The 13,488-nt window shown below is 37.9% G+C and overlaps 1 protein-coding gene across 1 annotated transcript in view; it reads left to right on the top strand.

The window, feature by feature from the left end:
• eys (eyes shut homolog) overlaps positions 1 to 13,488 on the top strand; it is a 458,209-nt gene that overhangs the window by 376,196 nt on the left and 68,525 nt on the right. The window contains exon 45 of the mRNA XM_034921306.2: positions 12,744 to 12,894. Within this exon, the coding sequence (XP_034777197.2) occupies positions 12,744 to 12,894 (151 nt within the window). The remainder of the gene's footprint in view (positions 1 to 12,743; positions 12,895 to 13,488) is intronic.

Genomic DNA, 13,488 nt, shown 5'->3' on the forward strand with positions numbered 1-13,488 from the left:
CATTTCTGTTTTAGCTACATGTGAAGGTGAAATCATTATTAATGCTCTCTTGGTTATTTGATACCCATCACTCAATGGATAGCACAGTAGAGGTTGCAGAATCCGATCCTGCCTAATGGTTTACCTGCACATACTCACACTACCAGCAACCCAGCATGACGTGTGGAGTTTTGATCTATTAGAGATGCTGTCTTCTGATTAACTCTAAAACCAAATCCCCTATGCTACTTTGATATTTTTTGAATGAAGGTTCAGGATATGACCACTGTCATTTTTGAAAAGATGAGTAAGGTCTCTTTGGAAAAGAGCAATCCTTCATGAAAAGCTGCCAAAAAGATATTCTAATTATGATGATGTCTACTGTACAGTAAGTCTCTACTATCTGTACATGGTCTTGTCTCCAGAAGTCTTGTTGCAGTGTGGGTACGGTTCATGTGAGCTTCACTGGGCATTAAAGTTCCCCTGCAGTTCCCTTTCAAGTATGAAATGTAACCATTACCTAATGAGTGTTTACCTCCTAAAGACCTTAAAACCTGAATATTATATACCAAACCTTTGGAGCAGACATGACCGCCCCCGATGGCACAAAAGAACTGCATGTACAGATCTAATTTTTCCTTTTAAGAACTGACCTGACAGTGGAGCCTGGTATCAGAAAGTACTTGTTGCTTATGAATGTATAATTGTAGCTAATTATTGTATTTTACATAATTTCTGTGATATTTTATTACGCTGTAATAGTTTTTAAAAAAATAATTACATGTTGTGACAGGGATGGGTGAGGTGGTGATGTCAGGCCAGAAGCAGGAACAGAACACAAACAAGGTACTGGGTTGCAAAAAGGCACTGTGGCGCTGTTTATTTCTAAACACAAAAGTAAATAAAAATGTTTCACAAAAAACAGTATTCGCGGAGCAAAATAAAACAATAAACAAAAACAAGTCACAAACACAAAACTGACTACAGGTCAGGCTGGGCAGTCGCCTTCACTGTTCCTATAGTTTTTATTTTACTTTCGGTTTGACTTCTCTCTCTTGCTCGCTCTCATTCCTCCTCCGAACACCCACCCGGAACGGGGAGAGCTGCAGGCTTTTTATATTGGTGACCGAGGGATTAACCAACTATCAATTATCTGATTATCCCTAGGTCACATTCTGCACAGGTTTTCTAATTACAAACTGGCAGAGGACAAGCTGCCAACCCCGCCTCTGCCAGAACACATTCAAAACAAAACACACGGCTACGCCGTCACAAAATAAATAATACAAAAACAAATACAAAATAATACAAAACGATACACAAGGGGCAAAAGGGTAACCTGTTCTAAAATAAACATAAACGATAAATTTCTTTTAAATAATAAACACAATACTTTTTAAATCACAAACAATAAAACGCAACACATTTATCCAGCGGGGCTTTGCCCTGCCCCATTTCATATGTGCAGGGCTTTTCTACCGCCCTGCTACATATCCCCCCTTGTGCACTGCACACCTGGCCCCAATGACCGCCCCCCCCTTCAAAGCCCTCCACCCTTCAAGTCCCCTATTGTCCTCCTCCTCCCATTCTTTGAAGGAGGGTTAGTCCATAGTCCGGCGCCTTCCTGGCAGGACCGAGACCTGACGACAGAGGACCCAGGCGTAGTGGATGGGGCGTCAGGAGCGCAGGTCGGCGAGCAGTCGACTGCAGCTCCAGGCAGAGGTGCGAGCCCAGGCGACCGTGCAGTAACATCTGGGCAACCAGGGGGAGTGGAGCAGGAGACCAGGCAACCATCTGTGCCTGGTGGTGCCATGACCTGGGAGTCAGGCCCAACAACCATAGGTCCAGACACGCAGCCTGAGTGTCTGCAAGCCCAGGTCGAGGGAACCAACCCCCAGGCGAGGTTCTGTGGCACAGGGGTGGTGGTCAGGACTGTGGCAGATGTGGTCTCCTCAGCCCCCCCCCCCCCTTCTTCGTAGCCAGCAGCTTCACTTCTCCCCCTGGTGCAGGGGTTGGCCCTTCTAGACTCATGGCTGTAATTGCTGCCAAAGGTACCTCTACCAAATATTGACTCAAGGGGGTGAATACTTATGCAATCAATTATTTTCTGTTTTGTATTTGTAATTAATTTAGAACAATTTGTAGATTTTATTTTTCACTTTGACATTATGGACTTTTTTTGTGTTGATCAGTGACAAATACTCCTAAATAAATCCATTTTGATTTCATGTTGTAACACTATAAAATGTGGAAAAGTCCAAGGGGGGTGAATACTTTTGAGAGCCACTGTACACTACTATTTATTGTACCTACACTTCACAGGTAATAATGCATATAACAGCAATATACACCTATACCTGAAAATGTGGAAGATACAGTATATGAATAGTTTTCTGATGTATATGTGCCAGATAATGACATTAGCGTTGATGAGAGTTTGAAGAGTGTCTGCTTTGAAATCTATCGCACAAAAAATAATTTCTAAAAAGTGATATGAAGGCACAATTACTTTTTGCTGCACTGTTATTATAATGCTTCAATTGTAAAAAAATTATGTTATTTATACTGTAAAAGATTTTACTTATTTTTAGGTTCGTAGCCCCTTTTAATACAGACCCAGATACAAGAATTGAAGTTTCTGAGGCACTTTTGTGAGATTTTATTATTTTACAGAAAATAAAAGAAATGAAAACCAAGCAAAACAAAAACCTAACTCACACATGGAGTACTAACTACACTTTTTCAATCCTTAACTAGCACACCGGACGGCTAAGCCGTTTACCGGTTGAACAAAACAATTTTAAACGCACACACAAAAAAAAGACTTTACACACCACCTTTTGTTACCACACGGGTAACATCAGGTAACAACTCTTCGCAATGACAGCCACTTCACACAGACTGGAGACTGCCCTGAACAAACATTTCTCTCCTGTATATACAGTGCCTATAGAAAGTCTACACAATGTATCAAAATGTTCACCTTTTGTTGCCTTATAGCCTGGAATTAAAATGCATTAAAATATTTATTTTTTTCATTTATCTACACATCCTACCCCACAACTTCCAAGTGAAAAAATATTCTAGAAATTTGTAGAAAATTAATTAAAAATAAAAACTGAAATAGCTTGGTTGGATAAGTGTCCAACCTCCTAGTAATAGCAATCCTAAATTAGCTCAGGTGTAACCATTCGCCTTCAAAATCGCACACTAAGTTAAGTGGCCTCCACCTGTGTTAAACTGTAGTGATTCAGATGATTTCAGGATAAATTTAGCAGTTCCTGTAGGTTCCCTCTGCTGGGTGGTGCATTTCAAAGCAAAGACTCAACCATGAGCACCAAGGCGCTTTAAAAAAAACTCCAGGACAAAGTTGTTGAAAGGCACAGATCAGGGGATGGGTATAAAAAAATATCAAAGGCCTTGAAAACCCTTGGAGCACGGTCAAGACGATTATTAAGAAGTGGGAGGTGTATGGCACCACCAAGACCCTGCCCAGATCAGGCCGTCCCTCCAAACTGGATGACCGAGCAAGAAGACTCCTCCGAGAAATCTATGCTGCAGGGAGAAAACTATTTATTTTTTGTTCTGTAACAGGGATATTTTAAAAAAATATATAAAAAATCATATCTAGTACACAACCTTGCCTCACTTTCTTGATTAATTCATAAAACAAATATGGACTGCAGACCTCAGCTCATAGTGGGAAACTAAAGGCCCCTTGGGGAAAAACTGTATTTTCAAATTTGCCCTCTTGAGATTTACCTTAGTGTAATACCCCTTCTTCATGAAGAGGACAAGTGTGAGATGTGCAAGATATTTCTCTTTCTGTCATTTGCAGACTCTATAGACCTATTAAAAATAACATGGCAATCACATTTTTTTTAGATCAAAATATGCTCACACTCTTCTTTCTAAACCAATTACAACATCTCTCATTTTTCAAGTACAACTGAACAACCCTCCATATTATTCTAATACTCTAGTAGGAATGGCAGTTCTTTCCGGGTATCTAAAAAAAAAAGTTATTTACATACATACTATTGAGTTTTACTTCTCTGTATTTTAAATATGTCAAGAAATGTAACTAATCAAGTTATTTGTCCATTTACAGCATAACCGTAATCTGCAAACTTGTCAGAGTAAATTGGCGTTTCTAAAATAATGGGTTTTGTGCTATCAGGATGTGGGCAGAATGGCATGGTAGAGCGATTCTGTCTCACATTAGGAACAAGACACCTATTGATTTGCTCAAGTGGGGAATCTGGAAGGCACTAATTATTATGGCAGTTTACAAAGTGTTTGTGAGGAATCCCATTTAATTCTATGGATGTGGGATGGTTTAAGGAACATGTTTGTGTCTTCTACAGTGTGATTCATTTTATGATTTGGATGGCTACAAGTTTAATGCACATTATAGATGGAACAGGAGACTGTCATGTCACTCTGTGATTTGTTTAAGAGTCAACAAAAATCCAATTTGTATTCAGCTGAACATTTAGGTACTCATTATTCACCCCCACATTTGAGTAGGTTTGTTGATGAAGCGTTGATAGTTTTTACACATTGATGAAAGTGTTTGAAAGTTTTTGTTAAAAATATAACCAATGCTAATTCGATTGCTTCTAAATTCAAGGCTGAAAAACCTATTATATTATGCAACAGGGCTTATTGAAGATTGCAAAATGTATTGAAAACCCATGAGTGTTATATGTTTATATATGCTAGTCCCCATATTCAGCTGTTTAATTTAGGTGTAATCATGCTTTGTTTTGCATACAGAATATGACAGCACATGAACGACCTTGGAGTGCTGTGTTTATTTCACTCGTAAGGATGGTGGTAAACAATCTACTGGCTTGTTGGGTTCCTCTGATATAGGTCTAGGACACGCTAATCTGAAAGTATCTATCATTTCTGCATGTTCTGTTGATTCACTGTACTCTTACACTTTAGTTTAAGGATCTGTTATGAACAACCAAAAACGCATCTACAAATGTGCTGTAAATGTTATTATAAGCATTATACCATTTCTTTTTTAACATGACACTTTACACAAGTATTATTTCATCAATGCAGTCTGTTACAATTTCTTTCTCAAAACCTTTAATAACACATTTATACATGTTTTAAAAATAATTCTTAAAATACAGTGTGACCCATATAACAATATTGTTTACTCAACAAATGTTCTTTGAGTAATATACGTTCATATATTAGTGACGTTGTCCAAATAACATGCAAGACCCTAAAAGGGTTGAGTTTGTTATTTATAGTTATCCTCACAAGTGAAAATAACTATCTTCATGGAATGTTCCATATTTACCATATGATAATTGCATTACATTTGTGTAATGATGTACTGTAATTAAAGTATACATTTACACAGTTGGCAATGCACACTTTTTCTGTTCAGCGGAGAGGGAGGGAGAGTATCAATAGTCTTAACTGTCAATTTTCCATTTGCTGTAAAAGTAATCAGAGGGACTGGCATCAAAATTCCACAATGATCCACACATTATTCCCACACTAGACCTTTTTTAACTGGTGTGGAAAAAAGTTACACCATAGCGAATTATACCAACTACATGAGTAGTGTTGTATGTATGGTCTGTGGATTATATACAGGTGGTGTGTTAAACTTATAAGCTATATTTACTACAGTATTATGTGTTTAGGCATGTTATATTCATGCAAATTCATTATCATTGTTATACCATAAGCTACAGTAAATTTGCCAAAATTAGCATTTTCTTATGAAGTTATAAAGTTATAATGAAATGCAGCAATGGAAGTAATTAGGTGCGGTTTTACTCTGTTAGGACGAGTTGTGTCTGAGAAAATAGAAATATTAAAGATGCATGACAGTGTTTTACTTCATATAACCCTGATATAAAATATGGTTCCTAGATATAACAAAGAACAGGAAGAATATCTGAAGTTAAAATTGAACCAAACCGATCTTGGAGTTAAGCAAAGTGAGCAAGGTCACACCATCTCTTGCCTGTCATATTGACTATTCATCTACCTCTCCGCTGTTGAATACCGTGTGACAGTGCTTATCTCATGTCACTACCTGTCACATTGCACAGACATGCTGTTTATAGATTAATGTGACCCAAAAACAAAACGAAAAAACAATGTGCTATAAATATAAGGGCAAAGCTTAACTAGGAGATAATGTCAGAAACACTTTAAAATAATGTCTAAAAATGTATATGAATTATACTTTTAAAAGTATTTGACCACTCAGTTAATAATTAATTATTGATTGAAGACAGTAAGACAAACATTGTCAAAACTTTTGTTGTTTAATTTAAGTTTCTTTTAGTATTTGTAGGCTAAAAAGTGATTTAAGCAACAGCTTAGTTTACCCTCACCTGTCTTCGACCTCTGAAAGCTGAAATTCAGTGGATCAAAAGTCCATAACAAGCGAAATGCAATCCCACCGTGGCTTTTCTTCAATGTCTATAGAAGTAAAATACGGTAATAACAAAACATTTGAAACAGTGGCCATGAAATAGTGTAACATCAGTTTTCTAACAATTTGGAACGTAGATGGTGAGTATAAGGAATATCCTTCTTTCATCTGGGGAGAATTCTTCTGCAGACAAGGAGAGTGTGTTCCTAGATCAGAGGCACTGAAAAGAAAACTCTGGAGATCAAACAGACAAAGGTAATCATAAGAAGACATCTGAGAGACGGACCTGTTATCCATTCCCTCAGGCATATGGAGAACTCTCCCCTGAGCCTTCCCTGTCAGACTGAAAAAGGAGAAAAAACAGGTGACAAGTACTGACAAAAGGACACATGCTCTGTTAAACCTAACTCAAGGTAACAGGGGCATGGGGAAGAAAAGAGTAATTTGTCATTTCCTTTAGTTGAAAACATCAAGGTAACATCTTGCCAATTTATGACTATCATTTTCTTTTAAAAAATCAGCTTTGATTAAAGTTTTAAAAGCCCCCGTGTCTTGTAGACAGCTTGTATCGTTGGGCCTTGAAGATGATCTTTTTTTCTTCCTGAATTTACCCACACAATATGTTTGCACAGAAGGCCATTTTTTACTCTTTATGTACTAGGATTCCATGATAAACTACAGCTGCAATATATATATATATATATATATATATATATATATATATATATATATATATATATATATCCTCCTAAAGTCCAACTTCCACTGCCTCAAAGTGGCAGGAGGGTGACAACAGGTTCTCAAGATGAAGTACAGCGGGGTCCCCTGACAGGTTCAACCATGCTGTGAAAGCTTGAGTAACATACTCGACCAAAGTGGAAGGGGCACTCACCAACCCACCTGGCCAGCGTGGTGAGTTATAGCAACCCCCCCATGATGAAAGCACAGACAAAAACATGGCCCTCATTTCCCAGAGGCTGGATTGCCGAAGGCAGTGGCCGGTTAGGCATGAAGGCAGAGGGTGCTAAGAATCACCGGGTTACGATTTTAGGCTGCTACCGAACACTGACCCTGGCCATGTACAGCTGCAGATCTCTTTCATAAGAACATAAGAAAGTTTACAAACGAAAGGAGGCCATTCAGCCCGTCTTGCTCATTTGGTTGTTAGTAGCTTATTGATCCCAGAATCTCATCAAGCAGCTTCTTGAAGGATCCCAGGGTGTCAGCTTCAACAACATTACTGGGAAGTTGGTTCCAGACCCTCACAATTCTCTGTGTAAAAAAGTGCCTCCTATTTTCAGTTCTGAATCTCCATTTGTGACCCTGGTCCTTTTCAGGTAAAAAAAGTCTCCTGGGTCGACATTGTCTATACCTTTTAGGATTCTGAATGCTTGAACCAGATCACCGCGTAGTCTTCTTTGTTCAAGACTGAATAGATTCAATTCTTTTAGCCTGTCTGCATACGACATGCCTTTTAAACCCGGGATAATTCTGGTTGCTCTTCTTTGCACTCTTTCTAGAACAGCAATATCCTTTTTTCAGGTGAAGCAAGACTTCCAAGAGTTGGAAGAAGAACTTGGAAGAATCATGTGGGACATTGTAGGACGAAGTGAAGTACGGCGAAAAGACGAAGGACTACTAGAACTCAAGAGTGAACATCTTCTCTTCTACCGAGGCACTACAGATGGATGAACAGGAGGCGTTGGATTCATTGTCCACAAGAGAATCAAGAATAATGTATTAGAAATTGACATTGCATCAGAGAAGTCTGCAAGACTGATAGTGAAAGTTTCAAGGAAGTATGAACTTCAGGTCATCCAAGTATATGCATCAACAACAAGCTTTCGGATGAAGACGTTGAAGATTTTTATGAAGAAGTACAAGAACTACATGGAAATGGGAAGAGCCACTATAAGTTCATCATCGGTGACTTAAACGCCAAAATAGGAGCCCAGCAAGAAGATGAGAATTTGGTCGGTAAATTTGGACATGGCGACAAGAAGAGGTGACAGACTAGTCAAATTTGCAGAGAACAAGAACTTATTAATCATGAACACCTTCTTTCAGAAGAAATCCATCAGGAAATGGACATGGAGAGGACCCAACAGAGTGAAGAATGAAATTGACTACATACTCACCAACAAGAAGCACACTGTACAATATTTCTCAGTATTAAACAGTTTTAACACAAGAAATGACCACAGACTTGTAAGATGCAAAATACACCTAAACACAGCACTGGAGACAGCGAAACTCGTGATGACGAAATCCAACACAATCAACGTAGAAATGCTTCAGAAGCAAAGCCTGGTGTTTCAACTGGAGCTTTCACAATAGATTCAGTGCTCTTCAAGATCTTCAAACAGATGAAGCAATCGAGGTAAGAAAGACCTCATGAAGAAAAGAAGGGAAATTAAACAAGCAGCAGCTCTGAAGTCAAAGACTGAATACATTGAGCTCTGCAAGACAGTAAGAAAGCACATTACTGAGGATATGCATTTGTTCAACTGTAGGTTGGTAGAGAAAACTATTGAAAACAACCAAAGCAAGAAGAAAGCAAAACAAATGCTAACTGTCAGGAAAAAACAGATTTTAGCAATCAAACAAGAGGATGGGACTGTCATCAAGAACTGCAAATTGATTTTGAAGAGTCGAAGACTTTTACAGAAATGATATCAAGATGAAAAGAGCAACGTAGCAGATAACGAAGACGAGACGGAAAAATGCAACCTGAGGAAGATGTTCCAGAAGATGTTCTACCGGAAGAAGTGAACATGCTATCAAACATATGAAGACAGGAAAGGCACCCTGAGAAGACGGCATAACGATTAACAGACTGTATACTAGACTGGAGGTGTGCTGTGAGTAGGAGAGGCAGGGGTCCAGGGTTACTCTGAGGTTCTTGGCTGAGGAGGAGGGAGAGAGCGTGGTAGATTCCAGAGGAATGGAGATAGAGAGACCAGAGGAGGGGGAAGATGAGGAGGGGAAGAAAAGGAGGTCAGCTTTAGAGAGGTTGAGTTTGAGGTGAGGTATTAAGCAGAAGAAAGTGTCAAACGACTGGAACAACGCATCGTGATACTTTTACATTAGAAAGGCGATAAAGAAGACCTATTAGCTTACTTCCTATAATATACAACATTTTTACCAAGATACTCACCAATTGACTTCAAGATAAATTTGACTCTGCACAATCAAATGAGCAAGCAGGATTCAGGAGTGGATTTAGCACAATGGATCATCTTCAAATTGTACGGCAACGATTCAAACCAGCAACGAGTATGAACTACCACTTTGCTTGGGATTCATCAACTATGAAAAAGCCAATGACTGTGTACACAAGATATGTATTGAGCTCTCTGAAAAAACAAGGAATTGAGAAAACGTACAGAGACTTGATCAGCACCATATACAAGAATGCAACATACACAGTAAGACTCCATAAAAACGGCAACAAAATCAAGATTAAAAAAGGAGTTCCTAAGGAGATACAATTTACCCAAAGCTCTTCACGGCCACCCTATAAGACATTTTCAAAACACTGGATTGGGAAAATAAGGGGCTGAAGATCAATGGAGCTTACTTGAATCACCTACGATTTGCTGACGACATCCTCATATTTACGACGTGACCAGAAGAATTACAAACAAGAATACAAGAACTACACAAGGCTAGCATCAAAATGGGTTTGAAAATGAACCTGAAGAAGACTCAAGTTATGTTCAATAAATATACCACACTCCACAGGCAATTGAAGTCAATAGGATCAAGCTTGAAAGAAGTCAATAACTATGGATACTTAGGACAGTTGGTTTCGGCAACGGAGAACCAAATGTGTGAAATCAACAGAAGAGCAAAAATGGGCTGGAGTGCCTTTGGAAGATTAAGCATGGTTCTGAAAGGGAAACTACCATTATGCCTCAAGAGGAAAGTCTTCGACCAATGCGTGCTGCCAGTGCTAACTTACGGATGTGAAACCTGGATTCTCAATGCAAAAATGATTAAAAAATTACAAACAACTCAGAGTATGGAAAATGCATGCTGGGAATAACAAGAAGAGACAGGAAAAGGAAGGAATGGATAAGAGCACAAACAAAAGTATGCAATGTTATTATAAGAGCAAAAAAACTGAAATGGCAGTGGAACAGACCATCGCTGGACTAAGGAGATACTGGACTAGATCCCAATAGATATAAAGTGACCAAGAAGAAGACCTCCAGGAAGATGGCAAGATGAAATTAGGAAACACGCCGGAGCAAAATAATCTGTTATACAATGACATTAGAAATGCGTGCAGCAAAGGAGAAGCCATATTAATGGGGGATTTCAACTCCCCTCCCCCCCCCCATATAAAATGGGAAAACCCGGTAGGGAGCACGACAGACAAAATTGAAATGGTGGAAATGACATATTACTGCTTTTTGCAATTTGTCAAGGCACCAACTAGAGGGGAGGCATGCCTTGATTTAGTCTTTTCAAATAACAAAGACAGAATAACTAAAACAGAGGTCAGAGAACCATTGGCAAACTCAGACCACAACATGGTCTCATTTGAAGTCCTTTTTAAAACCCCAAAAGTAATGACTAAAGCTAAGATTTACAATTTTATTAAGCAAACTCTGAAGTCATGAAACAGAGACTAACACAAGAAGACTGTAGTAAAATAGATAAAACATCCACAGAGAAAGGATGGCTGTTTTTTAAAAATGTAATACTAGAGGCGCAAAACAATTACATCCCAAAAGTAGACAAATCTAAATCTAAAACAAAATTGCCAAAATGGTTTAATAGATCAATTAAAAAAATATTCAGAGAAAAAAGGCACTTTACAGAGCATTTAAAAAGGACCGAAAACAAAGTATACAGAAAGAGTACTTGGAACTGCAAACACAGGTAAAAAAGGAAGTTAAAAAGGCCAAGCGAGAGATAGAAACGAACATTGCTAAGGGGGCTAAAACCACTTCCAAAAAGTTTTTCCAATATTTTAACAGCAAGAGAACATTCAAAGAGGAGGTAAAATATCAGCTTAATTTCATACCTCTGAGTTCTGCAATTTGGCAAACTTGGAAGTGGAGTTGATGCCTCAGGGGCATGCAGCCATGTTATCCCCAGCCAGAGGAATCGTCAGAGTCAGGGGAGGTAAAATTCGTCGTTGCTCAGGATTTTGAAAATGCAGGAGGGTATTAGGACAGGTAAACCATACTGTTCAGTGTTAAAGTACTATTTAAAAAAATTGCTGGGACCAAGAGAGTGTTAAAAACTAAAATCCTGCAAGAGCTTTTTGTTGTTTGCGACTACTTCATTTGTGTGCGCGTCTCTCCTCCTCGGATCTGTTATATTTCTGATGAAACCAAACACGTTGCATGCCTAAGGGAGGTCAAGGAATCAATATTTTATTGTTTTAAATGTTTAGGTTTTACTGATCTATAAAACATAATGATTTATCTTCCATTTCCTGCTATGCCTACTGTATGCCAAGTCATTTTTTTAAACCTTGTGAAGAAGCATTCAGCACAGCACAGAACCATGATTCTCATACAGCTTTAATAAAATAATATTCTTCCATTCTCTGTGCTGAGTCAAAATTCCTTTTTCAGTATTTTTTTTTTATACAAATGACAGAAAACTAGTTTATGACTCCAGGGACAAGGTTATTTTTTTGTTTTGTTTTTCAATTCATTTATTCTTGAGGTACTGTAATTTGAAACCCTGATACCCAGTATAAAAAAAATAGAAATATGGGCACAAAAATGATAGATACTGTTGCTTGATACTGTATGCGGGGGGGGGAAAAATCCCTTCTATATTGCTGGAGACGTTTTGTGTGGCTGTTATTCACATGAGAGAAATATTTTCTAGAAATGAAGTGAGTTAAAAAAAAAAACTATGAAAGATCAGATATGCCATGTTACAGCAGTTACACAAATCAATTTGCATATCTGAAAATTGTTCATGAAAAGAATTGAGGTAGACAATTAGCAAGAATAAAATAATGTAACATTCATACAGCACAAAGATAAACCTTTTAAAAGGCCCAAGCATTTTTCTTTCCTTGCTGCTATTTTATTGAAGATGGTCTGTCAGCTGAGGTTTTTAATTTTCAGCCAACAATCTTTTTTTTTCATGTTAATTCAGCTCCAGTGTCTTAGAATGGAAAATTATGGAGTAACAAATTAGATTATTTACATATCATTAGATAGAGTGACAGAAGGATAAGAAAATGAATAGCTAATAATATCTGACTGTCAGCAAGAAATGTAGGTCATTTTATTACATACTTAATAACGGCTCAAAAAATCATAAGTAACCCAAATTGAATGTTATTTTTTTTTATTATTATTCTTTTCAGCCAGAGAAGAAAACTTTGGGGAGCGGTTTCTGCATATGTTAATTGTTGATGGGAAACCATTGGTAAAGCTGGGCTGTGGAGGGTTTCAAGTCCTGACTGTATGGGCAAATGAAAACATCAACAGTGATCGGCTGACACCAATCACAGTACAGTAAGTACAGAGCAGTTACACTCATCTTTCAGGACTATACATTCTAAATATTATAAAAAGCTGTTCATAATTCTGTTAATTATGTGGTACATAAGAATCAGTGAAATATTAAATAAAATATGCTGATGTAGTGCCTTGGCTACAGCTATCGATTAAGTGCTAAACACACTGAGGTTTAAAAATCTGTAAAAGTTCATGGTGGTCAGATGTTAAGATGGTGTACGAAGACTAAAGCTGATAAGTTTGCAATAAAAGAAGGTCAAAGTGAATAGCACAACATTGATCTTGGCTATAATCCAAGGCAATTTACATAGAATGATGGATTTCCCTTAAACTTTCCAAATGAATATTAATTGGTGTATGTAATGCATTATCCTCTCTAACTTTACTGTTTTGTCACTGGAATTATTGTACTAGAAAACAATAGCCTGCAAATAAACCCTTGTTATGCAAGTCATCGTGTATTAATGGGATCCAAGGGGTAAACATCTACATTTGCTACAACACCATCCACTTCTTATGTTTGCCAAATGTCAGCAACTCAAAAAGCAAAGTGTGACAACATTGCTAACTATCAATAACAGCACCAGATAC

This window comes from Acipenser ruthenus, chromosome 5, assembly GCF_902713425.1.
Source record: "Acipenser ruthenus chromosome 5, fAciRut3.2 maternal haplotype, whole genome shotgun sequence".
Lineage (NCBI taxonomy): Eukaryota > Metazoa > Chordata > Actinopteri > Acipenseriformes > Acipenseridae > Acipenser > Acipenser ruthenus.